The sequence below is a fragment of the Indicator indicator genome, chromosome 16, assembly GCF_027791375.1.
Source record: "Indicator indicator isolate 239-I01 chromosome 16, UM_Iind_1.1, whole genome shotgun sequence".
In the NCBI taxonomy this organism is placed as follows: Eukaryota; Metazoa; Chordata; class Aves; order Piciformes; family Indicatoridae; genus Indicator; species Indicator indicator.
The window spans coordinates 4,856,591-4,881,483 of NC_072025.1; the positions used below are offsets into that span (position 1 = coordinate 4,856,591).

The window sequence follows — 24,893 nt, forward strand, 5'->3', positions numbered from 1 at the left end:
TGGGGGTTGATGTGTGGCTTTTTTAACTTTGGCGTTTTATTCCTAGAGATGGGTTTCTATGTCTGTCACTGGAGGATTAATACAGCTCTAGTGCGTAGTGCTGGTACCTAAAATAGCACTACCTGCATTGTTGCAAAAAGAAAATCTTCCAGTAATAGAGAAAAGTTGTTTGCAAAAAGAACTTTTCCCAAAGGTCTGCTAGCAAAGAAGTGTAGTTGTTTTGTTTTTCTTGGTTTTTTTTTGTTTGATTGATTTTTAAGGTGGCTGAGTGGGCATGGAGAGTTACAGGGAGCCTTTCTAAACACATGAACAGTCAGTGAAAGGACTGGGCTAAGTTGTGGCCTCTTGTCTTAGAGCAGAAACTATTGCAGACACACACTGTGAGGAGCAATTCACCCAAATGTAGCCAATTAGTACATTAGTATCTGGAGCAGAATGTCTTGGACTTGGTAGACAAAAAGACTGATCTGACGTTGCAAATCCTGTGCTCTTCTATCTCAAAGGAGTCTGGTGTCATTTCCATGTTAGCTGCCAAACTATTCCTGGCTGCTGATCACAAGCAGGCTATTTTTATGTTGATGAACAGTGGAAAACATGCTTTGCCTGTGGCTGTGCTGCTGCCTTCTTTAGTCAAAAGATGTTTGCCACTGTCCGTGTGCAATACCAGCGCTGAGGCAGTCATGTATGTACCCACATGGGTCTGCCATGAGTGTGCCTGCGTGCTTCAAGGCCTGAGTTGTAAGCAATCAATAATAGCCACATCTCAAAGACATCCTATTCTGTGTGCTGTGTAAGTCTCCCATAGCTTCTTGTCCAGTGCTGCCATCCTAACTTGGAGTGGCCTGGCTTGACACCATGCTGCTCTTTAAAAAACTCTCTTGAGACTCTGTATTCTGTTAGACCAAACATACTCTTGTACCTTCTAATTTGTTACAAAGAAAAGGAGCTGGCAGGAGCACACTGTGAAAGAAGGTGTTGCATGAGATCTCTATCTCCTTTCTACCATCTTGAATAATCTCATTTCTCCACCCATCTCTACCCATTTTAGGTACCTTTGTTAGGTAAACAAGAGCTTTGTTTTATACAGTACAGACTCCTGTGCAAAAAAGATAGGTGTTTTGGTTTGGTTTGGTTTTTTGTGGGGGGAGGTGTTGAGGTTGGATGCTTTTTTGGTTGGTGCTTTGGCCTTTTTTTTTTTTTCTGTGCACATACATCTTGTTTTGCTCCCTTCCAATATCCATGTATGGTCTTCCACACACTATATTCCAATAATGAAGATAGGCATATTTAGCATCTTTGAATGGCATCTTTTGTTGAGATAAAGTGGGAATTAGGAAGAAGGGGGGGGAAACATCATCCAGTTTCACTAAGAAATGAGGCAGTACATCTTCAAAAATATTGATGTGTGCAGAACTGCCATGAAGGGTTGTATGGGGCAGGGTATCACTTGTGAACCACTGTGTCCAGAGGCTTCCAGAGGAGCAGAATACAGCTGTTGTCTTTCATATTAGTGTTTAACCCAGTAACGATCTATACAAAACAATGGGCTTGTTGCTGATACTAAGCCATTCTTTTTTTGTCACTGATCACTGAATATTTATTGCTTTTTTCTAGGTAAACATGTAGACACAGTACTGGTGGAAAGTGTGAGCTTGATAGAAAGTGTGCAAAGTAGGAGAGCTGCAAAAGAATGGGCAGATCAATTTACTCCTTGCCCATCCAGTGCACGGCCATCCTGCTTAGTGTGCCACTAGGGCATGGGGAGTTAGCATTCATAACCCGGTTGGGCAGCTGAAAGACTGTGTTTGCTTATGTTATCTTCAAGTCTGCATTGCTATTAGGTTCATCTTGCCTTTGACCAAGTTTCCCCAGGGAATTGACAGTGATGTATTGTCAAAGATTGTAGTGTCTTCAGAAATCCCTGTGAGCACAGATTCTTCATCATTACATTAGCATAGCATGCAGATAATTTGTGTTAAAAGGAAAAAAGAAAAAAACCACCATACCTGTTTTTTATTATTTATTTTAACAGATAACTTGGACATCAGCATATTGCAGCAGAGCAGGAGGTATGCAACCTGCGGAGGTCCAGCAGGAATCTATAGTCAGTTATCTGCCCCTCAGCCACATAGCTGCACAGATATATGACCTGTGGACTGGAATCAAATGGGGAGAGCAAATTTACTTTGCTGAGCCAGATGCTCTGAAGGTATCTGTCTTTATTGCACCTAATTAAGATTGAACTTTTTCCTCTTAGAAAACATCCCAATGAGAGAATATGTCTTTGAAGAGATGCGGAGAGTTCATTATTGTAATAATTACGGAAAAATAAAACCAGTTAGACTTGTGATCCAGTGCTCTAGATTTCAATTAAAATATATAATGCCAATCCATAAAGTTCTTGTAAGACAGAAGAGTATACATCCAAAGCAAAAAAAGCGTAAGCAATTTTTGGAGGAAAGGGAGGCAGAAGGAACTAGACCACCCATATGTTTTCCTTCTTGAATACACACCTCCCCAATATGCCAGAGCTAGCACATGTTAGTACATGTGTCTGAAATAGGTTTGGCAGTTGTTTTTTATATCCTACGTGTCCGCTGATGTTCTACATGTTAGTATTGCAAGATGCAGGCTGCATCACCAAGTCTCTTTGCCATTGCTGTGGATCTTTGCAATGTTTTGAAATGATTTAACAACTTTAACAGGGCAGCTTGATCAACACACTAAGAGAAGTGCAGCCAACATCCCACATGGGAGTCCCCCGTGTGTGGGAGAAAATCATGGAGAAACTAAAAGATGCTTCTGCTCAGTCAGGATTTATGAAGAAGAAAATGTTGTCATGGGCTATGTCACTTAGCTTAGAGAGAAACTTAAACTGCTCAAGCAGGTATGTATTATATTGAGTGAGATTTACAGCAACCTGAAAGTAGCTCTCTGCTTGGGGTAAACTGTAAAGCATCAGTGAGACTATAAGTGTAAACGGGTAAAATTTGGCCTGTCAACACAGCAAATTCAGTGCAAGAGGGAGGGTGTGGTTATTGGTTACAGTAGGCTGATCTTAAACACAAGTGACTGTTAGAAGTGTCTCCTTATCCTTCCTGAAAGCTTATTCCCACTAACCTGTCCCCAGCTTGGTGTCTTCTCTGAGTTGAACAGGCTAGTTTTCAGCTGTACAAGTGCTAGTTACTGGTGCAAGAAATGGACATGACTTTGAATGGGGTGTATGAAAGGGCAGAAATGTTATGGGACACTCCCAGACATTTTTATAGATCCTTTATGTATCTGCAGTACTCAGACAGCGTGAGAGTTGAGTTCACTAGCAGCAAAAGACACTGATGAATGAATGAGGAAAGGATAAATATGTAACCTGTTCTTACTGATGCCATTTTTGTCAATACCCAAACCCAAATGGCAAATGTATCTCTAAATGAAACTCATGTCTGACTTTGTTTGGGAAGTTTCACAGATTACTCTGACTTATTGTCTCCTTCTTGTCTGTTTTGTGTTCAGCAGTGATTTAAAGCAGTTCTGGACAAGGTTAGCAGACTACTTAGTGCTTGCAAAAATACGCAATGCACTGGGTTTTTCTTCTTGTCAGAAGCACTTTTGTGGTGCTGCTCCTCTCAACACAGAAACACTGTATTTCTTCTTGGGTCTGAACATCACCCTGTATGAGGCCTATGGGATGAGTGAGACCACAGGCCCACATTGCCTATCTGGGCCTTATATTTACAGGCAGCACAGGTAATTTTATTTCTTTTTTTAATCTTCTATTTAAAAGAAGAAAAGAAAAAAGAGGGGAAAAAAGAAAATAAAAGGTATATTTTATTATGAGAAGAGTATTTGCTGAGTTCATCAGTGATCTCATGGCTTATTTTATTTTCTCTGAATGCACTGATACTCTGTTGTGACTTTGGGAGGCAAAATAACTTCCCAGTCATAAGCTGAATGTATTGCCTCCATAGCATGCCATGCCAGGAGCACTCAAAGTGATCTACAGCATTATATGCAGAACACAGTTACTAAACCTTCTTAGCCCTGGCCCAGGGTAGGATAATTCTGAAATGCAAGACCACAAATACAGAAGTGGTTTTATGCATGAAGATACAGAGAGGAAAAAAAAACACAGAAAGCAGAGGACAAAATAGATATCTGGAAAGTGCTTAGATACTTTGACATTTCTGCCCTAGTGAGTTAATATTCCACAGCTTTCAAACAGTTACAGCAATTTGCTATTCATAGTCACTAGCATTTGCTAGATTTGGGAATTTGGCATGTTAGATATCTTACCAGTATTATGTTCAATAATTCTATGCTCCTTGTGGGTTATTGTGCTCCTCTCTGATAGCTGTGGTAAACCAGCACCTGGTTGCAGAGTGAAATTGGTGGACAAAGATGCAGAAGGCAACGGAGAAATCTGTTTCTGGGGAAGGACTGTTTTCATGGGTTATTTAAATATGGAAGACAAAACAAAAGAAGCCATTGATGAGGATGGCTGGCTCCATTCTGGAGATGTAGGAAAAGTAGACAAGGATGGCTTTCTGTTTGTCACTGGAAGAATTAAAGGTAATAAACAAAATCTTGCTCAATGTTTACGGTTACTGTTCAGCACTGTTCAGTCATGTGTCAGATGTGGCCCATCTAATGAAGTGTCTTTCATCTAGTGCCACTAGCACTGACCTAAGAGGAAAGTAAAATAGTCTCCTGTGAGGAAACAGCAGTGTGCCCTGTTCAGGAAAGGCTTCCCTGTAGTCTGTAATAGGTGGAGATGATTCAGTTCCTAAAATGAGGCATTTTATCTCCCAGACTTTTATTCATTATTAATTATAATCAGTAATAAAAAATAATAATGCAGGTTTAATGTGTCTTTTTCAAATCTAATGATCCATCTTCCTTTGAATCTTGAACCTTTGAATCTTGCTACATTGTCTTAATGGCACATTAAAATGTTTAGACAGTAACAAGAGACAACCCTCTGTTACATATAAGATGTTGCTGCAGGTCAGAGGTAGGTTCCTCTGATGCCTTAGGTGATGTGTTTGCAGAGTATTGAAGTTAGAGAGCAGACTGTAGAACAAAACAATTACTGGCTTTGCTGTGGCATGTGAAGTTAGAGAGCAGAAGGGAAGTTAGCATTGAAGCTAGAGTTAAAAGTCAAAGTTAAAACAATAAATCTCTGGGTATTAGTGAAGTCTCAGGGTAAGACCGGTCACTTGCTTTCTTGGAAGCTTTTTTTCATGATGCGTATTCAGAGTCATAGTCAAGACGTAACTGAAGAAGGTATAAAAATTGAGTAACTACCATCTTGGAATATATGATGAATCACTAAGGAGTTAACACAGATGAGTGAATTTGTCATGGGATGAGTTAGTGTCCTGTTAGGAGTCAGAGCGTAAGCAGATAGTATTAATAGCCTAGGCCAAAAGCGGCTATCTTGATTTTAACTTCCTTTCTTGTCTGATTCATTTTCCTTTAGCATAGCAGTTAGCACCGGCTAGTCTCATTCCATCATAACAACATTTCTGTTTCACTTACATCTTCCTTGACTGCTGAGCTAATAACAATTACTCTAAATTACGGGGTAGGTGAATCATCTGGGATAAGATACCTGTGTCCAGTTTCATTAAAGTTTTAAAAATCCAAGTCTAAATAAAGTAAAGGCTGATCAGCACTTTGGTCCTATGGCTCTTACAAGCTTTAGGACTCATTAGCTACAGAGCACAAAGATGAAGCTACATGAAGTCCATACAGGAAGACTATTTGTAGAGGTGTGGAAAAAGTTGTTACAATTATTACAGTTGTCTGGATCAGCTGGGGAAAAGCTGCCATCTCAGACAATGAAAAACAAAGTTCCAGAGAGACTGGTAGAGGAGCTAAGACAAAACCAGGATTAAGGCAAAAGGAGAATGGAATGAAAGGAAAAAATAGACCTAGATAACACACAGCTAACTTTGGTTAGTTTGTGGTTTGACACAATCTGTGATTTGACAGAAGTCTTTCATTCTGTAAACACTCGTGTTTCCTCAAAGGTGTGCAGTGCAGTGTGTTGACTGGGAGGTGAAATAACTTCTATAGTTATAAAACCAATGCCTATTCCATATAAGAAGGTTGAGTGCAAACTGGAAGTTATTTCTCATCGTGGTTCTCTTGGGGCAGTAGAGGTGGCAGGCCCCAGACCTGTGAATGCTGAAAGGGTGATATACTAAATTCAAGTTTATTGCTGACGAAATCAGGTACCAACCCAATCCCTGTTGCATGCAGTGAGCTGTATTAGTACACACAGGACTGCTGTGCCATTTGTCTGCATTATTGCAGCATGTCCTGAAATGCTGCAAACACTATTATTTGAGGACAGTGAGAAGCTGCCAGTATAATCACAGAATGTTAGAGATTGGAAGGGAATGAAAGCAAAGAGTTGGAATTTCCTTAAAGAATACTCAAATATTTGAGAATCCTATGAATATCTGTATTGTGCTTCAGAACAAATACAGTCAAATAGAAATGTATGTTTGTCAGTAGAATAATGTATCATGACTATAATTCACAAACCTTAAAAATACTGAGATTCCAGTGTGTCATTATATTCCCCTCATGTCAGAAGCAGGGCAGGAATAATGACTCCCACTGCAAACTTGCCCATTTGCCTTCTCCCTCACACTTCTCTCTCCCTGCTTTCCGTGTTGCTTTCATAGAGCTTTCCAGTAGTAGTAACTGATTTTTGTCTGACCCCTCTTGGTGGCTTTAAGAATTACTTCTATGAAAACAACTTGCTTTTTGATGAGATGGCAGTAGTACAATAGAGTGAATTGCATGCTGATTTGGAAGAGGTGATTGCTCAAAAGAAAAAATTCAGATTGTGCAACAGTGCTAGAAGATAACTAATCTGTGACTGGATTATGTAAAAATTATGTGGAGTGAACATGTTACACTGAGGGAGAACTGAGAACTTGAAAATTATGAGTAGCATTATTTTTAAGATAATTAACAGGCTTTGTTGTCTTTGAAAACATTGTCTTCAGAAAAAAAAAAAACCAAAACAACTCTTTATGTCAGGAGCAGTGTGTTGGTCCAGACAACATGATCTTCAGAATTTGAGTTCAACTAACAGCCTTTCTTTTTTTTTTTTGCCTAGATTTGATCATTACAGCTGGAGGTGAAAACGTGCCTCCAATTCCAATTGAAGATGCTGTTAAAAAAGAACTCCCAATCGTTAGCAATGCTATGGTGGTTGGAGATAAAAAAAAGTTTTTGTCTATGTTGCTGACCCTAAAGGTAAACCAGTTTTAAAACTGAATTCAGGGAAATTATATACCTGGAACTAATTAAAGAATTTTAAACTGTTTGCAAGAAGACCTCAAATTAGATGTGAGCATGTTACTGGAAAAAAATGGATAGCACCTCCAGACCAAACTAACGGCCTGAACCTTCTTATGGTTAGGTGGTCTGCTAAGCACCTGTTTACTGTTTTTTCCCTAATACATATAATAAGACCTTCTGAAAAGCACAAAACCAACCAAACAAAATCTTAAACCCAAATGCTAAAAAATGCAAATGTGATTTTTTAATTAAGTCATCCCTTCCAACCCCTAACATTCTGTGATCCTGTGAGAGTGAGAAGTCTATGTATCTGAGTACAGCAGTAACTTTTATTCTTGCAGATGAGGAAAGCCAATAAATGTTTCTGTTATGGACAAAACCAGTTTCTAGAAGTTTCCAACAGAAACATTTCTCTACAATTTCTTTTGATATAACACCAGAAGGATGACTGTAGAACAAAACAATTACTGGCTTTGCTCTGGCATGTGCTTCATTTAAGAAACCACTGTTCTTGCACTTTGTTCTGTGTGCACACATACTGAATGACCCTTTAGTTTGTCTCAAATGCTCCGTATCTACATGTACAATTGTACTAGTTTTAAGAAGCTTAACTTCAATAAATACTTCTCTCTCAAGCTTTGTACATTACACTGGAGTAATGTAATTTACACAGAATCACAGAATTAATGATTAGCACAGTGTTCCCCTGTAACAATGGAGTAATTTGGAAAATACGGTTAAAATTCAAGGCCTGTACTTCATGTCATCTGCATAAAGGCAAAATACCCCTGTGCATTCACTAGCCAGTTGGAATGAAAATTACTACAGTCTGTATGTGGTTTTGCTTTTTAAGGCTTATAGAATGTTTGTGGTTTTGCTTTTTAAGGCTTATAGAATGTTTGATGCTGAGCCCTGTTGGTTCTTACTAGTCAGGGAGGACCTGATGGGAAAAACACTTCATGCCTTGCAAGAGCAAGTATTTGATGATTCCCTTCATTTGGTATTTTAGAGTGTGCTGGACCCAGATACATCTGATCCCACTGACATTCTCACTGAACAAGCCAGAGACTTCTGCCACAAGATGGGAAGTAAAGCCACTAAAGTATCAGAGATAGTAGCTACAAGAGACCAGGCAATCTATCAGGCCATTCAGGAGGGAATCAACAAAGTCAACAGGAATGCTACTAACAGGGTTCATTGCATTCAAAAATGGATAGTCCTGCCGAGAGATTTTTCCATTTCTGGGGGAGAACTAGGTAAGATTCACTTATCTATATTGAGCTGTGCACACAGGAAAGAACCTGCTGATCTGAAAGTATTCAAATGCAGTTTTGTAAGCAAAACTTTGGGTACAGCCACTAGAGGGAAAGGAAAAAACTACTGTTACACAGTATATGTTAAAGAACACAAAAACTGGAGGGTTTGCTGTGTACATAGTTTATCAATCTGTGCTCAAGTACAGATCTATAGGTAAATTTCAGATTCTTTGGGCAATTAAGGAATTGATTTTGGTTAATTCCTTGTGCATTATGGTATTAACTTCTAGTACTAATATTGAAAAATTATTGTTAAAAAGAGAAAAGCAAAAACAGTGAAAGCCTGACAACAATGCCTCAGACACACTACCAAGTTCTTGGAGTAAACTGAGAATTGTTTAAAAGCTTTCAAAACCATCATACTTTATTTTTGAATGAAAATAAGCAGTAGTAGTAGGCAGTCATCACCCTCCGATGGAAACAACCCTACATACCATGCTTGCTTCCCACTTTTAGCAGGCAGTTACAGTTTGAAGGTGGGAGATATTTTTCCAAACAGGCCCTGGATTAGAAAATCTTGGGAACTAAAGCTCAAACTAAGTAAGAAAATTCTTCCTATTTCTGCTGTTGTGACTACCTCCCTCTTTTAAGGTCCAACAATGAAGTTAAAACGACTTGCTGTGCTTGAGAAATACAAAAATGAAGTAGCCTCCTTCTACGAAGAATAAGACATCTTTCATCCAAGCATTAAAAAAGATCTGTGAGATAAAGAATTTCACAATCAAAAGCATTAATAAGGATTTATGCTTGTTTTGGTTTTGTAGTCTATTGAGTAGAACCACTAGAAAACTGCTGTCGATTTAGTTGTTCGTGATACTCTCCTGATCATTTATTCTCTTTTTATAGAAGCATCTACACACTGTGTTTATTTTCTAATGCTGTTTTCACTTTATGACCTAAATGATTAAGATTAAAAACATCCTCTTGTATTGTATAAAGCAGAAACTACTGATTAATTCCTCTAAACTGACATACATAATACAGTGATTTTTTTTTTCGTATTTTTCATTTTCAGGACATTGCCTGTAGCTCATACTTGGGTAGATAAGTAGTGAGCAGTGCTCCTTAATGAACCTGTTATACCATTCCACGATAAAAGATAATTACTTCAACAACAACAAAAAAATCAAAAGGACTGATTTTTTTTCCATCCCAGAAAAGTTTCTTTTTGTCCACTAACACATTTCAGAACCTAAAGACACTCTTCTTCCATTCTTACAGAGGCTAGAATTCAGACTTGTGAAAAGAGCAGCTCACCATTTCTTGAATCCATATTGAAATTACTGTTTCTTCTAATCTATTTTTAGAAGAAATAGTAATTCAACACGATCAAAAAATTGTGGGAATAGCTCCCTAAAAGACATGAAGTAGCAAATATGGGAGCTCTCACGTCAAACTGTTATGTAGAACAGAAGGTTCTTTTAAAAAAAAGTGCTGTGAACAATTCTAAAGCAAGAGCTTAGTGCATTCCTTCATGCACATATAAAAACCAAATCCCGTGATGTGAAGGATATGTGTGACAGCAAATTGTCTGAAGGGCTTGCTGTTAGTAAATGATCTTAGAGCATTCTGATAGCTAACACGAGCAGGCAGGCTAGAGCTTCTGCTCCAAAACCCCTGCGGAATAGGATATTGTTTCCATGAAAGTTTCATTACCAGTCTCATGCATCTTAGACTTAAGATTTGTTGCAAGCTGAACACATAAGGTAGCAGCCTGGGATTATATATAGAAAATAAGCAATAGGTCTTTGAAAAGTTTATTTTTACCCATTTTGTGCGCAATGGTAATTCAGAAGTTTTTGAACAGTATTAATCTAAAGGAAACAAGGAAGCAGCAGCTTGTAAAACACAGGAAGAAATGTTGCCCTATTCACCAAAAGCAGAGTGCACAAAGAATAAAGCTTATTGTCTCTCCTCCAACATGGTGTTAGACTGTATTAAAACAAAACAAACAAAAAAAGCTGGGGTGCTTACTTTGACAGTAGAAGTTGTTACTGAAAAATTCATTTTACTTCTGAAACAACCAGTTTAAACAGTCTTAATAGAAAGTAATGAAGTAGAGTAGTGTCTATTAATACAATTAAGCTTTAAGAAGTGTGGTTCTGGCAGTAGGGATAATCTTGTGCTATAATAATGAGTTTTAAAATACACATTTTCTGGTAGGGCATACTAATGGAACCATACCTTAAGACATACAGATCAGAATGACTCACGACAATCTGTATGTGAAGAGAGTGAAGAGAGTTGCCTTTACACCCACTAAACTTAGCAAGCAAGGAAAAAATAGTCTCAGATCCCCTTGAATAGGGATGAAATGTATTTCTGGAACATAGGAACCAGAGCCAAACCTTCAATCTCTCTTAATCCATTTAGGACGAGTCCTTACATTCAGAGTTTCTAGAATAACATGACTAGTCAATACAGTAAGACACATTGAACAGACTATGCATAAAAGTACAGCACAAAAAGCATTCCAGCAGAAATAACAGAATATTGAGTATAAAATTTCAAATTTAACACTTTCCCCTCACAATACATGGCAGAAGTAATTTTGTATAATTTATGCTTTCATTAGTATTCTGTTGTAGTGTGTTTCAGAGAGGAAAATTTCTAAGAATTGTTTTGGTATATAGATCTGAAAAATAATTTTACTTCAACATCAATTCTCACCCTTTGCTGTTTAATGGTTGTGGGCTTTTGAAGATAACACAAATAGATTAATTTTTTAGTTTTTTTTTTTTTTTTCATGAATCACCAGAGTATCTAAGTGGTTATTTTGACTTTAACATGAAATTGCTATTTTAAGTTATTTTATACCCATTTCTGTTCATGATGGTCATCTTGTGCTATTGTTAGGCTGAAAACCTCCCTTTCAAATTTCAGTAAGATCAATGTAGTAGGTTTTAACCATTAGGTGCTTTTATGTTTCACTGATTCTGTTACTGGTTTATTTGCATAACTCTTCTTTGTGGAAAGTAAAAACCTCTGGTTGAAATGGAAAATGGTAGACAGTTACAGTGGCAATAAAGGAATTCACTTACATAAAAATGTTCACCAGATTGAAAAAAAATAAATAAGACAAAGCACTTAGAAAAGTCCACTGAAGCAGGCACAAGCATCATTTGTAGCCATCTGGATTAAATTTATTAATGGAGAGGCCCTAAGGAAAAAGTTTGTGCTCTTTTAAGAGACAAGCAAACCATATGCGTATGGGTATCAGGTTACATAGAAGGTACTTGGTGTGATGTGTCCCTTCTGAGCCAATACAAGTAGAAGGAGAGAAGTTTAATCTGTGTCCCGTACTCTGCGGCAGATCTCTTCTGTGAACTCTGAACACTTGGCATTGCCTCCCAAGTCTTTTGTCAAAACCTGAATGAAAGAAAGAAAAAAAAATAGTATTGCTAAAAAATGCTTTGTGGGCCTCATTTCTGAACAGTTCTATATTGTTATTCTTCTGTGTTGTGTTATGAATACTAAGCAGGGATCAGAAGGAACACACCAAGTTGACTTTTTCTGCATCCCACATAGCATTCATTATAAGCACTGTGCAGACGGAGCAGGTAGAGAAAACTTCAGTGTGAACATCAAGTATTATGGCACCAGATTTCAACATGATTTTATCTTAACTACAGGATAAAAGTGTGTTTGGTCAAAGCTCTCCAAAGTCCCCTGGCTACATAATAGTGTAAATAATTAAGTTTTTAGTACAAAGTTGGAAATAGAATTCAGGTATGAAGGCTCAGCACAATGGCATATAAATAAAAATTTACCTTTTTTTTTTTTTTTTAAAGACTACAAAGAAAAAGCACACACAGCTCTTAATGCTGCATGGTAACAGTTCTTTAAGTTAGCTTAGTTTACTTAAGAGAGGGAAAAATGAAGCGTTAAAAGAAACTCTATCATCAAATATAATCCCTGCCTGGGATCATGAAAATAGTGAAGTACTAAAAGCACTAAAAAAGTGGGAAGCATTGCTTGCCCCACTTAGCTAGATGGAAGCAGTCTGGGAGAGAATTTACAATCATTGGTTTTCTCTGCACATGATATACACACAGATCTTAATTAAATGCCTGGGGTGAAAGAGAGGAAGAAATAGCAAGTGTGAGAGGGAACCAAGATTACTATTTTAGGATCTTGTCATTTTAACTGCGTTATGCTTTTTTTTAAATTGAAAAAGACTTTCTCTGTTATGAGCATATCATCAGAACACTACAGGTAGCTATTAAACAAGCAGCCATGTCATAAAACTTGCATTGTTATTTGCCATAGAATTACTGACCTGCAGATGGAGGATTTAATTTCCAGAGCAGCATAAGAATTTACAGGAGCACCTTTTTATTCACTTGTAAGTTTAGACCTTAGGTGTTTTTTTTTACTGGCTCTTACACACAGAAAGAGAGCTGCAAACAGACTACTTATTAAATCATAACAGCTTTTTGTTTAAGCATGTTTGTTACTTGTAATTACAAAGCAGATTCTCAGCAGTTCCTGCCCAAGATCATCAGCATGATAACCTGACATGAAGCAGCAAGGCTAACTGGTAATCCTCTTAAACTTCAGTCTTCGGATTTTTCCAGCTATGCTGTTTTGAAAAGGTGGATGTCAGTGTAAATGAGTGAACCAATGTTGTTATAAGCAAAAATTCAAGTCAGATTTCAGAGCATAAGTCCTCCCCCCCAGACTATCCTATCTGAGTCTTAAATCTGGACATACTGCTTAAATGAAATCACATACAGTCTTAATGGAAAAGTAGATGCTGATAAAAATTGTTCTTTTGTAGACCAAAAATGAGGAAAAAGAAAATAATTGACCTGAAAAAAAGGAGCAGAAGTAATACAGCCAGGACTGAAAAGCTATTAACAGAAGGGTGTGAAGGACAAGTGAGTATCCTTCATCTCAAGATCTAGATTTAAATAGATATGTTTTGTATGCATTACAAACTTGACAAGTGAAATAGCCCTAGTTACTGAAACCTCTAATCCCCCTCATGAAGAACAGACAGACAGTTCTCGCTTTGAGAGTTAAAGCAATGGGGAAGTAAGATGAGCATTACTGAGAGACAAGAAATGCTACAGCCTGTGCTTATTATTACTGAGCAGGGCTGTTTTAATACCATCAAAAGTAATGTAATTTCTGTCAGAGAAGGACAGCGGCACTGCTCACGTGTCAGGCCAGCAGAGCAGGTCAGCCACTGTTCCAGTGTTCATGTTCTAAGTTAATTTTGCTGTCATAGAATATGAGTTTAATTCACTGCACTTATTGGCACACCCTGATATTACCTTTCCATCTTTAATTGTCTCAAAGCAGGCTGTCTCAATTTTTGTGGCATGCTTGTGCATCCCCATGTGACGCAACATCATTACAGCACTCAGAAGAAGGGCAGTTGGATTTGCCATGTCTTTTCCTGCAATGTCTGGTGCAGTTCCATGAACCTGGAAACAAATGTGAACGTGTCTGTTACGATGCTAATATGCAGTTCACAATGTCCTAAGCAATTCAGCTGTATGCAAGCAACCTGAAACATTGCCCTCATTCTCAGGCATGTTAAAACAGGCCTTACTACACTGTGATACAGTTAGTGGAAAGGACATAGACCAAAACAGTTCAGTGCAAAGGCATAAGAAAGGGGAAACCAGGTCACCTAACATCTCCCAACTGTGCCCTAGAAGTTTTGTTTCACAGAGCATATTTATCTTATGAAAACCAGGGAAAACAAAGTGTCAGTAAAAAGACATGGAAAAAAATGTGTAAAACATACTTTAACCACTCTCTCGGGGTATAACTGCAGCATCTTTACAGCAAAAATTAGTTCTATGGGTAGCTTAACTGACAGCCACACTGCATGTTATGAAAACGTTATAATTTCTCAAGCTGAGACAAAGTAGCTGTTAACATCAGAAGACTTACTGATTCAAAAATTGCCACTCCATTAGCACCAATATTTCCACTTGGTGTTACTCCAAGACCTCCAATCAATCCAGCACACAAGTCACTGAAAAAAAAAAAAACCCAAACAAAACCAAAATGAAATCCTCACAAGTTGTTCCATATACAGGTGTCTATGCAAGGTATTTAAGTATATTTGTTTCTCATTTTATTGCAACAACAATTTATTTTATATACCTGCATACTCTGAAAATAACATTGGGAAATAAATGCTGCTAGTTGTGTTTGAAAATTTGCAGGACTAGTAGCAGGAGACAATTTAATAAACAAAAATTAAAAGGAATTTTCAAATACTAGAATAAAGCTGATTAAGACACAGGCACAACAAAGGTACTCACAGCACAGAGTACTGCAGAAGTCTCAACAGCAAACACTGTATAGTTCCCTATAACTATCCAGAAGCCTTCTTCCTTCTGAAGAGGCCACAGAGCTACTTTTCATATGTAAAATTCTTCTAAAATACGTGGAAGAACTTTGCTCAAGTAGATGAATTACTAATAGTTGTGAAGTTTATTGCCTGGAGCTTAAGGAACATATTCCAAGTGACACCAGACAGGCTCTCCCCTTCTCTCTTCTTTGGATGGCCCATAAGTCGCAAGTCTCACGTTAGCAGAGCATCAGCTGTTAGCAATCTGTGTTTAGCTTCCTCAAAAATCAACATGGGGAAGGAAAAACCAGCTGTTCTTACAGTCACCATACTGTACCCTCAAAGCTGAGCATACTGATAAAAAAGGCTCTTAAAACGGGTATTTTAGCACACTTTTATTGCCCACAACTTAACTAACCAAGGGCTAACAAGCAGGAAAGTTTGGAAGACCCTGCAGAACACTATTTTAAGTTCAAGCTAAAAAACAGATGAATTAGCTTTAGTTGTATGAAGTCTGTGGAAAAGATGAATACTGTCTACATTTGTCACTGTAAGTATTAATACTTTAGTAGAGTTCCTTCTGTCCAAGAAACCTGTCTGGCATTATGTTCGCACTTCTTTAAAAAGGGCTGGGGGTGAGACATTCACACAGGGACATAAGCGCCCTGCTTCAACAACAGACCCACATCCATTAGAAATTTTTAGAACTATGAAATTCATTACTTAATTTCACTTTGAAATCAGTGATACTGAACTAGCTAAAGTGAGTTGAAATAGTACTGATAATGAGACTCGTCTCATTTGATCTCTTAGTTAACAGCTACTGTGAAGCTTTAACTCAAAGCCAGAAGGCATTAGTTGGAGTCTGATTTTCCTTAAAGCTGACACACAGCTTTTTTTTTTAAGAGAGGCTGAACAAGCATTTCTTTATTATCTGTACAAAACCAGGAGATGGCTTTTAAGATGTAAATAATTGTTGAACTTTTAAACAAATTCAGGCTATTTTCTCAATCTCTCCTTAGAGTTGCAGCGTTAGGAGACAATAATTTTGCATGCAGCATTTAGCTGAATATACTCTCTACATAAACTTCTTACAGACTGGAAAGTGTGTGCCGATGGATTTTGGCATCAAAACATCAAGTACCTCTAGTACTGATGTTATTCAAATATGAAATTCAATTTGAAGGACAAAAAAACCCCAAACCAACCGCAAACCAAAACAATACATAAAATGAGCTGATAGGATGTTAATGAGGCCACACATTTCATTCTTCAGTGATCCAGCAGAATCATTCCAGTGTATGGCAAACATGCTGTAAAATTCATGGTCCTACAGGCATCTTATACTATCTATTTTACCTCTTACAGTTAGAAAGTTTTCCCCCGCATCTAACTAGGTGTTCTTTATTGAAATTTAAGACATAAAATCCTTCACACATTTAGAGAAGTTTCTCTCCCTGCCCTATGTGAACAATATTCATAGCCTTCAAAAGCAGGCACTTCTTAAAAAAAAAATAACCAGCACATTCTTATCATACAGTCACTCCCAACAACGTTAGTAACTGAAGTGTGGTAATACCACCCACCCTTTCTTCTCATCTGAAATCTGATTTATAAAGTTTTAAACTCTGGATGCAAAAAAATCATCAGCCATATGGCTAGTATATAACCTGAATAACTGTCTGGGGAGTAGCAGTACTTTACATGTTGGATTCATTTCAATTAAAATCTCCATACCTGAGGATGTCACCGTACAAGTTTGGCATAACAAGAACATCAAATTGTGATGGATCTTGAACCATCTAGAAAGAAGTATATTTTCATTAAGATTAAGAAGTTAAGGTAAAAAATAACCACAGTTAAAACAAACACTCACATTCAGACACACAGTATCCAGATACATTTCATTAAACTTAATATCTTTACAGTTTTCTGCTGCCTCCCTGCATTTTCTCAAGAAAAGCCCATCAGACATTCTCCTGGAATAAAATAAACAAGAGAATATTCAGTCACTGTAAGCAAGCAATTCTGAAGATCAAGAAAGACTGCATGCAATAACAGATGAAATTATTAAGAGTGCAGAAACTTAATTTGTAGCCACTTCTACCTTATGTTAAATATAAATAACACTTTAAATGTTACAGTCAGAGAAGTTATGCCTCCTAAAATACTTTTGTATCAGTAGTTTAACAGGCATACATTAATTCTCAGAATGACTCATTCATTCACAAAAGGCTTACTGAGTGTCCAAAGGTGGTGTCATGTAATATTATGTGCTATGACTTAGTTCAGTACAAGGTGGTTTGGAAGCTAAAAGACACCAGCCACTTTCATGCTCAATTTTAAAATTTGGCTGGTAGTTTATTTTTGAAGTAAAAGCTTTGCAAGGGAAATCACAAGATTACTACAAACTTACTAATGGAAACAGTATGTAACTATTATAGACCTATCAGTACTGGGTCAGGATTGCCCATTTTACTTAGGAAGCATTTACTTATTTCCCATTTTACTTACTTGGAGGAGCATCAACAGAAGTTACACATTTGAGGAAGATTAAAAAAATTATTTATAATTAAATACATATTACTGTTTGTTGTTCTCAAAATGAAGTGTCGACATACATAATATTTGCCTTGTGCACAGCAGTAACGTGGCTTCTCTGATTATTTCTGGCATACTCAAAAGCAAATTCTGCAATACGCTTGCTAGCTTCTTCTGTGATCAGCTTGATACTTTGCACAACACCATCAACAATCTGTAAAGTAAAAATGTAATTTTTCAAGTCACTAGTGTGAATGTTTGTAACACAGTAGAAGAGTTAGGCAGCTTCAACAGCGCATTTCACAATAAAGTAACTTTGTAATGGGTAGCAAAACCCACCACTGAACCTCAATAGTAGGCCTCTGAGACCAGCAGAGTTACCACTCATGAAACACAAAGCCATCAGAAAGACTCTGCTTGCAGCAACATACCACGTGCTCGATGCCGCTGTATTCGCCTTCTGTGTTCTCCCGAATGGTGACGATGTTCACATCTGTGTACGGGGTCTTGTACCCCTCAATGGAGACACAGGGACGCACATTTGCGTAAAGGTCAAACGTCTTACGCAGAAGCAGGTTCATTGATGGGTGCCCTGCAGCAATGGGGGTCTTTAAAGGCCCTGAAGGGAAAAAAAATGAAAGCAAGAATAAATGTGAAGAGAAACCCCTCCAGGAATCTGAGTTGAACCTCTTGGTAACATGGAGCTCCTACAGAGGATCTCTATGTTCCCACTTAACCTTTGTGCTGAAATGCCAGAGGAGTTCTCTGTGCTATTGAGTGCTACACAGTGACATTAATCAGCTGTTTGAAGGCCAAACTGCAATCCTTATATGGAATATGAGCTTTTAGAAAAGGTTTTCTCTGAAAACAACTTAAAAAGATGCTATTCATTAGGAATGTAGCTATTCATTAGGAATGCATACTACCATGTATCAGCTGTGTTAGAAATGCATTCTGCAAAGGATGGTATTCAGTCGTACCTGCCTTTGACAGTTCCTAGTTCTACGAGTTACAGCCTGGAACTGAACGACTGTTTCAAGATTACAGAAGACTACCTGACAGGCTGTCCCTTATAATTAGCCATTTGATTGTGCTACATGTAAAGGACTTGGGCTTTAAATCACACTCATGAAAAAAACAACAGTATTTAATATCTTCATAGTAACTCCCTAAAGTACCTTTTAATCCCATTTTGTTTTTATCCATGGATTCTTTGGCTTCTGGAGGTATCATCCACTTTCCTCCTGGTCCTTGGATAGCTGTAACATTCCGCTCTTCCCACTGAATAGGAGCCTAAACACATTGGCTCTATGTTAGTTTAAACATCATGAGTTTTGCTTTGAGTTTTAACTTCTGTTTCAGAAAAAGGTGCATAAGGAATTCTGTCCACGACTTCCTAAACAAATTTTCTCTGGTAAACAAGAGTAAGCGTGAGATGTTTGAACTCAAAACCAAACAATATTCATTTTAAAACTGTAATTGAGTGACAGTGAAATAGTATGAACAGTTGTCATCATAAACTTGAATACCACAGTGCCTCCCTAGGCATCCTACACACAGAAATCATTAGAACTGCAATACACGTGCTATTTCTTGCAGGCTCTTACAAGACATTTGAAAATTGAATTCATTGAGAACTCACCAGCCATACTGCCTGGAAGACATAAATACATGCTCTCTAACTGAAAATCTGCAGATGTTCCCCAATGCTTTCAGAATCTGCATTCAGTACAGGAATATTCTAAGTAGAGGGAGACCACCACCCATTCCTTGCATCAGAAAGGACCACAAAGGAAAAGACACAAGGGCTTTCATAAGCAAACAGAACCAACCTAAGAATAACATCCCAGAGAAGTCCCTTTGAATCAAATAAATCTGATGAAGAATTGCAAACATACACTCACACACACTGAGGTTTTATTCCTCCCTATCTCCTGCTTGACTCTCCAGAAGCAACCAAAACTATGATAAGGTTCTCATATGTAATTACAAAGAAGTTCACTTCTTCCAAATCTAAGTTGGATAGTTGTAAAAGAAAGATTATTTCTTGGTGCTGTTACTACTGGGGAACAGCTGAAGAGGCTGCTTTCCTAAAGAGATGTCTGCCCTTTCAAGGAAACATGACAAATTCTGGTGAAGTTCCTCAGACAGGTAGTAAAGGAGGTCCTCGATACGCTTAGTTTTCATATCTCTGAAGTGAATGTGGTTAGCAGAGCAGCAGTTGGATTTCTAGGAATAAACCAGTCCTTTCATTCACACTGTCATCTGCACTGGAAGTCATAGTGAATGAACAAACATCCTCTATCAGCTGCTCAAGACTGCTACATCACATATGTTGAGTTCATCATTTCAAAATTTAAACACAGCATTTGCTCTCAACTTTCTACTCCTCTGCCAGCTAATGGTTTCAAGCCTTTCCCTGCTATCATAACCCTATCTGATATTAGTTGAAGCTTCAGACTCTATTGTCAAGAAGTTTTAATAGCTTAACTTCCAAAAGATCAAGGCATGTTTAAAGACAAAACATTTTTAATATGCCTAGTTTATACTTGCTGTAGTTAAAATGGTTATAGGAAGACAAACATGACTTACTTTAGCAGCATCAAAGATCTTCATGACTGCAGCAGAAATCTCAGGTCCTATGCCATCTCCTGGTATTAAAGTTACTGTTTGTGTCTAGGTAAAGAAATATCAGTAGTACAACAAATTAATGCTTGTTTTCTATGTAGGAAACATTTTCATGTGTTGTAGGAACCAAGTAACTACTAGAAGATAAAGTTTCACTTATAAAATACTGACTGTGAAGAGGAGCAGTAATGGACAGAAGCAAGGATGACCAGCTTGCTTTAAAGGGAGTGTGCAAACATTTCAGGGAATTGTGAGAAAATCTGCCAACTATCTGTTTCTGTTTCAAAACACAGATTTAACCTGAAAGGCAGGTTCCTGCTCAGTACTCCTTGAAATGAGTAACCTCAGCGTGCTTTCTTCTTGAAATTTGGAGAGGAGATAGTACCTAGTTATGGCTCTGCTATCCACATGTCTCCAGTACATACTACTTAATATTGACACATGCTAGAAAAGATGATAAAAACTACATTCACCTTAAAAAAACCCAACTTGTGCATGTCTAAAATTCTCCAGTGAATTCCTAAAAATCCAAGACACCTGTTGAACAATACCAACTTATTTTCCTCCCATAATGTTCTCAGTCTTGTCTCTCTTATCATCATCAAAACAGATGAAATAAACCGCACAGCCCAGGCTCAATGAGTAACAGGAGAAGAAAGTACTCTGCTTTATTATGATCACTATTCTAATCATACATGCCTGTGGCAGTTTAGGCTGGGTACCTCCTGTTACTGCCACTAAGTTACACCTCTGGTGTCCTGAGTGAACAACCCAACAAGGTGGACACAGGAAATGGTGTATTTCTACCCATAAATCCTGCACCCTATAAATTTATCTGCAAAGTCATTCTCCTCCTCTCTCTTCCCTCTCTGCTCTCGTGGGAGATGCTCCCTATCGGGTAATGGTGGGGGAGTATCTCAAGGCCTCTTAGGCCTGTCTAGGCATAATGCCAGGAGGAGAAGGGGGGTGAGGGGGCAGTCTCAGACCTGGCCAGCCTGAGACTAGCCTAGCAGTGGCAGGGGAAGAGCGAGCCCTGGGGGTTTTGGATATACCCTCAGGTGGGCAGAAGGGAAGTGTTGGGAGCCTCTGGGTGTTGTAGAAGGGACTCTGTACGCTTTGGGATATCTTTGCCATTATGCTTTGTAGTTTTTGTAAAACACTAATTGCTTTTCCGTTTAAACTTTCCATCACTCTCCAATCCATTTGTGTGAGTGTCATTCTTTTGCCCCTCTTGGGGCAATAGAGAATCTGTCTAGCTCTAAGGCAGGACAATGCCCTAGCTCTTTATGTCCTCTTTAGAGATTTCCCCAATGGTTTTGCAAGGGCTCGTAAGGATCTACAAAAAAGGCAGCTCAAGTAAGAGCATTCTTTGCAAAACTCCAATTAAAGTCTACTCAGAAGATATGTTTCCATCCTTCTCTGCACAAAGCATTCAGAATTTCAGTATATACAGACTGATATTTTAACTGATCTGAGCTGAAGAAATTCACTGTGCGCAACAAAAAAGCAGAGCTTCAAATAAAAACAATGCTGTTGAGCAAGCATGAAAATGATGGAATGCTTCAACATGAGTTTTGTGCTGTCTTGCACTGTTGCTTTGCAGCACAGCAAGACTCCACCTGTAACAGAGGATGTTTCCTCTAAAACACTAATATGGTAGAAAATGAACCAGAAGTGCCGTACCCTTCAGTTTCTTTTCTAGCTGTTCTACCTGCTGTTCAACAAAATATATAATTAAAAGCCACAGTTCCTCTTCAAAATGATGACCTGCTTAAGAGTGCATGCAGTGGTGCTGAGCCCCACTTCTGCCTATGCAGTTTTCAAGTCTTCCTGAACTGAAAAAAAAGGCCCATGGGCACTTCAAACACCAATACACAAAGAAGGTAGAACATCTACAAGGAAATATAGTCAATGTCTAAGATACTGAAGGGAGAGCCTTGATAAGGCACAGCTTTAGATGCAAGGTATTCTAAAAGCAGCAGTAAAGTAAATCTAGTGCTTGGAGGAAAGTCTGCAAAAAATAGAAAATGAGAAGCTTCTCAACAATTTCTATTTGCCCATTTTCACATGAGTTTAAGAAGACTGGCTTATGTCCGTATTTTCTAAAAGGTTTTCATGCCACTTTTATCTTTTGCTAGAGCCTTTTGTATTATTGTTTACACTTTAATATGCAATTGCCAAAGTAATTAACAATCTAATTCCAGCATGGCATTTAGAGCATATATGTTCACTTATTTTGGCCTTATTTTTGGGGGAATGTAAGATTAACAACAGCAATTTTATAACCCCTTTCTTGAGAAACTTCTTAAAAGAAAAAGGTGGTACTATTATACTCACAGCACTAACAAAACTTCTGGTCACCTGTTTTGGGGTTTTGAAAGCACCTAGCAACCGAGAAACCTGCAAGAACATAAAGCAAATATAAATGCAAAACAAAATAACAACATAAATCAAAAAGATGCTATTTTACCACACAAATGGGATTTTAAAGACCTATCAATATTGCAGCAAATCTTCATTTTAAAAATCCTATTGCTTTAAATTCCTCTCTCAAACAAGCATAAAACTCCAGATGAAACAAGAGTAACACACTTTGCCAAGCTGCTCTCTGACATTCTGTGCACTGACACCTCCTGGGTATTCTTAGCACAAGGTGAACCCAGGACAGTGGCGCTTTGCAGTGCACCCTACTCTCTTATTCTGCTCTAGGGCGAGGGGAAGTTACAGCACAATAACCTCAGTCCTTACAAACTGCACATTTGCAGTAATGTTGCAGTAACTCTTAACTAAACATTACATGATAAGGATTAAGATTCATGGAAAGCAAAGTGAAAAAATCAAACACTGTGACCAACATTTAGGTGGACAGTAAACATTTTAGGTAATGCTTCCAAAACAACTTTGCATTAGGGTCACTTCTTCCACTCAAACTGTGGTGGAATTCTTTCTTCCACCTTTTACATCTGTAGGTGTTGTATCACTGCCTTCTGCAAGCCTTTCAGTTTTGCAAATGCTTGACTGAAATGCATGTTAAAGAAAAAATTCACCATAGCAACGAGTCTACACAACATAGTCAAAGAATTACACTTCCTAACATCTGAATATTCTAAACTGGCTTAAGCTTGAAAACTGGGATATGTCAGCTTGAGCTCTTGTCTAGCTGAGCACCATGGACAAAACCCCCAATTATATCAGTTGAGCACCATGGACAAAACCCCCAATTATATCAGTATTTAACTGCTGAAAAATCACAGCCTTCCAGTCCTACCCTCCCCCCTGGGACTTGTTATGCCTCTGCGACTTAGGAGTCTGAAGACTTTAAGTGACACCAGACTTAGGCTATGTAAATTCTAACACATTCACCTATGCTGCCTCTCTGCAGCTAGCAGCCTAGGCAGCAAGGTACTGAGCAGTTTGCATTCCTCTCCTGTCCAATTTGTGTTTCTCTCTTTACTGATGTATGCCCAAAGATAGCTGTACAGCAAAAGGCATACAATTTTGGCACTAATAGCAACAAGAAACACCAGCATTCTCATGTGGGAGAAGTAATTTAGACTACAATTTATTTTTACTTGTAACCCAACATGAGATGTGCAAGGTCATTGTACCAGGTAGGCAATGTTTACCCTAAGAAGCCGTATCTTTCAGCCAACAGTTGGAGCACTTAAAGTGGAAGCTCACTACAAGTGCCCTCCCAGTACAGTTCCGGCAAGGCGAGTAAGGATTCACATTCCAGAGTAGTGCAGGAAAGGGAACCATCGGTCTTGCCAGAAATCCCGGGCCTGGCACATTATACTTAAGTTCAACATCTGTAAGACTAGGAAGAGAATCAGGCTAAACAAAATGGGCCCATTCTGACTTTGAAGTCGTGAGTGCAGATTAACCCATGACAGTTCTTCCGTACTTTAGCAGACGAAGAGGGGCTTACTTGATGACTTAGCTGCCAATGAGTCATTATTAAAGGCACACAAAAAAATTCATGTGCTCAAGGCAAAAGCAGCACTGTTTCTGTGACAGCCCCGGGCCAACGGTTGCGTTTCAGAACGGTTCCCAGCCGCTAACCCCCAAAAGACAGGTAGAGAGCCAAAATGCAATGGAACTGGGCCCAGAAGCTCTGTTTTTCCCCAGAAGACACGGCAATGGCTGGTACCGCAGGCTCTTTTCAGGAGTGACGTTTTCAGCCGTCACCGTTTGAAACAGCGCTCCGTTAGTTCCACTTGGGGCCCTGGCCGCCCCCAGCTGCAGTCATCCCCCCTCGATCGTTGCCGCCTGGAGGATGATACCCGCTCCGCGGCCTGACAGTGACGAAGGGCTCTGGTGCCGCTGTGACCTCTACGGCGCGACCTCCCCGCCAGGCCGCCGCCGCCCTCCCACCGGGCGCTCGCGGGCAGCAGCGGCTGTTTGAGTAACGGCTCACCGTAGACCCTTCCCGCCCCCACCCTGAGAGTCCGGCCCGCAGAAGGAACAGAGCAAGCCCCACTGCCGCGGGACCGCCATTCGGCTACGTGTCCCGAGGCTCTACGACCCTCGGGAACGCAGCCAGGGCCCGGTGGCACCACGACCTTGCAGGCTGCGGCCCCCCGCAGCAGCACCGCCTCAGGCGCCACCAAGCAACTGCCGGGGCCAAGGTCACAGGCCCACCCCGGGCAGCTACTCGCCCCAGGGCGGCGCGGGGAAGGGGCTTGTCCCCCGTCGCTTACCGTAGGCATCCACGCGGCTGCAGCCATGATACCCCCAGGGACCGCAGCTCACCGAGGCCTGAGAGCACCCGCGCTCGC

At 39.1% G+C, this 24,893-nt stretch overlaps 2 protein-coding genes across 2 annotated transcripts in view; one reads left to right on the forward strand and one right to left on the reverse strand.

Annotated features, from left to right (window-relative positions):
- ACSBG1 (acyl-CoA synthetase bubblegum family member 1) overlaps positions 1-9,313 on the forward strand; it is a 30,974-nt gene extending 21,661 nt beyond the window's left edge. Inside the window, exons 8-14 of the mRNA XM_054388321.1 lie at positions 2,033-2,209; positions 2,706-2,887; positions 3,511-3,744; positions 4,349-4,566; positions 7,133-7,272; positions 8,327-8,573; positions 9,225-9,313. Of these exons, the coding sequence (XP_054244296.1) occupies positions 2,033-2,209; positions 2,706-2,887; positions 3,511-3,744; positions 4,349-4,566; positions 7,133-7,272; positions 8,327-8,573; positions 9,225-9,301 (1,275 nt within the window). The 3' untranslated portion in view covers positions 9,302-9,313. The remainder of the gene's footprint in view (positions 1-2,032; positions 2,210-2,705; positions 2,888-3,510; positions 3,745-4,348; positions 4,567-7,132; positions 7,273-8,326; positions 8,574-9,224) is intronic.
- A 2,605-nt stretch (positions 9,314-11,918) lies between these two features.
- On the reverse strand, positions 11,919-24,893 carry IDH3A (isocitrate dehydrogenase (NAD(+)) 3 catalytic subunit alpha). The gene is made up of 11 exons (XM_054388322.1): positions 24,816-24,893; positions 22,453-22,515; positions 20,080-20,163; positions 18,666-18,780; positions 17,919-18,106; positions 17,568-17,701; positions 16,823-16,925; positions 16,684-16,748; positions 14,541-14,625; positions 13,913-14,065; positions 11,919-12,002 (listed from the first exon to the last, which is right to left on the reverse strand). Exons 1-11 carry the CDS (start codon positions 24,840-24,842, stop codon positions 11,919-11,921), a joined length of 1,101 nt encoding a protein of 366 aa, XP_054244297.1. The 5' UTR covers positions 24,843-24,893.

Coding starts and splice junctions, on each gene's coding strand:
- IDH3A (XM_054388322.1), bottom strand. CDS start 24,842: ATGGCTGCAGCCGCGTGGATGCCTACG. Junction 16,926..17,567: donor GTGCACAAGGCAAATATTAT/GTATGTCGACAC, acceptor ATTTTATTCCAG/GAGAATGTCTGATGGGCTTT. Junction 12,003..13,912: donor AGACAATTAAAGATGGAAAG/GTAATATCAGGG, acceptor TCTTTCATTCAG/GTTTTGACAAAAGACTTGGG.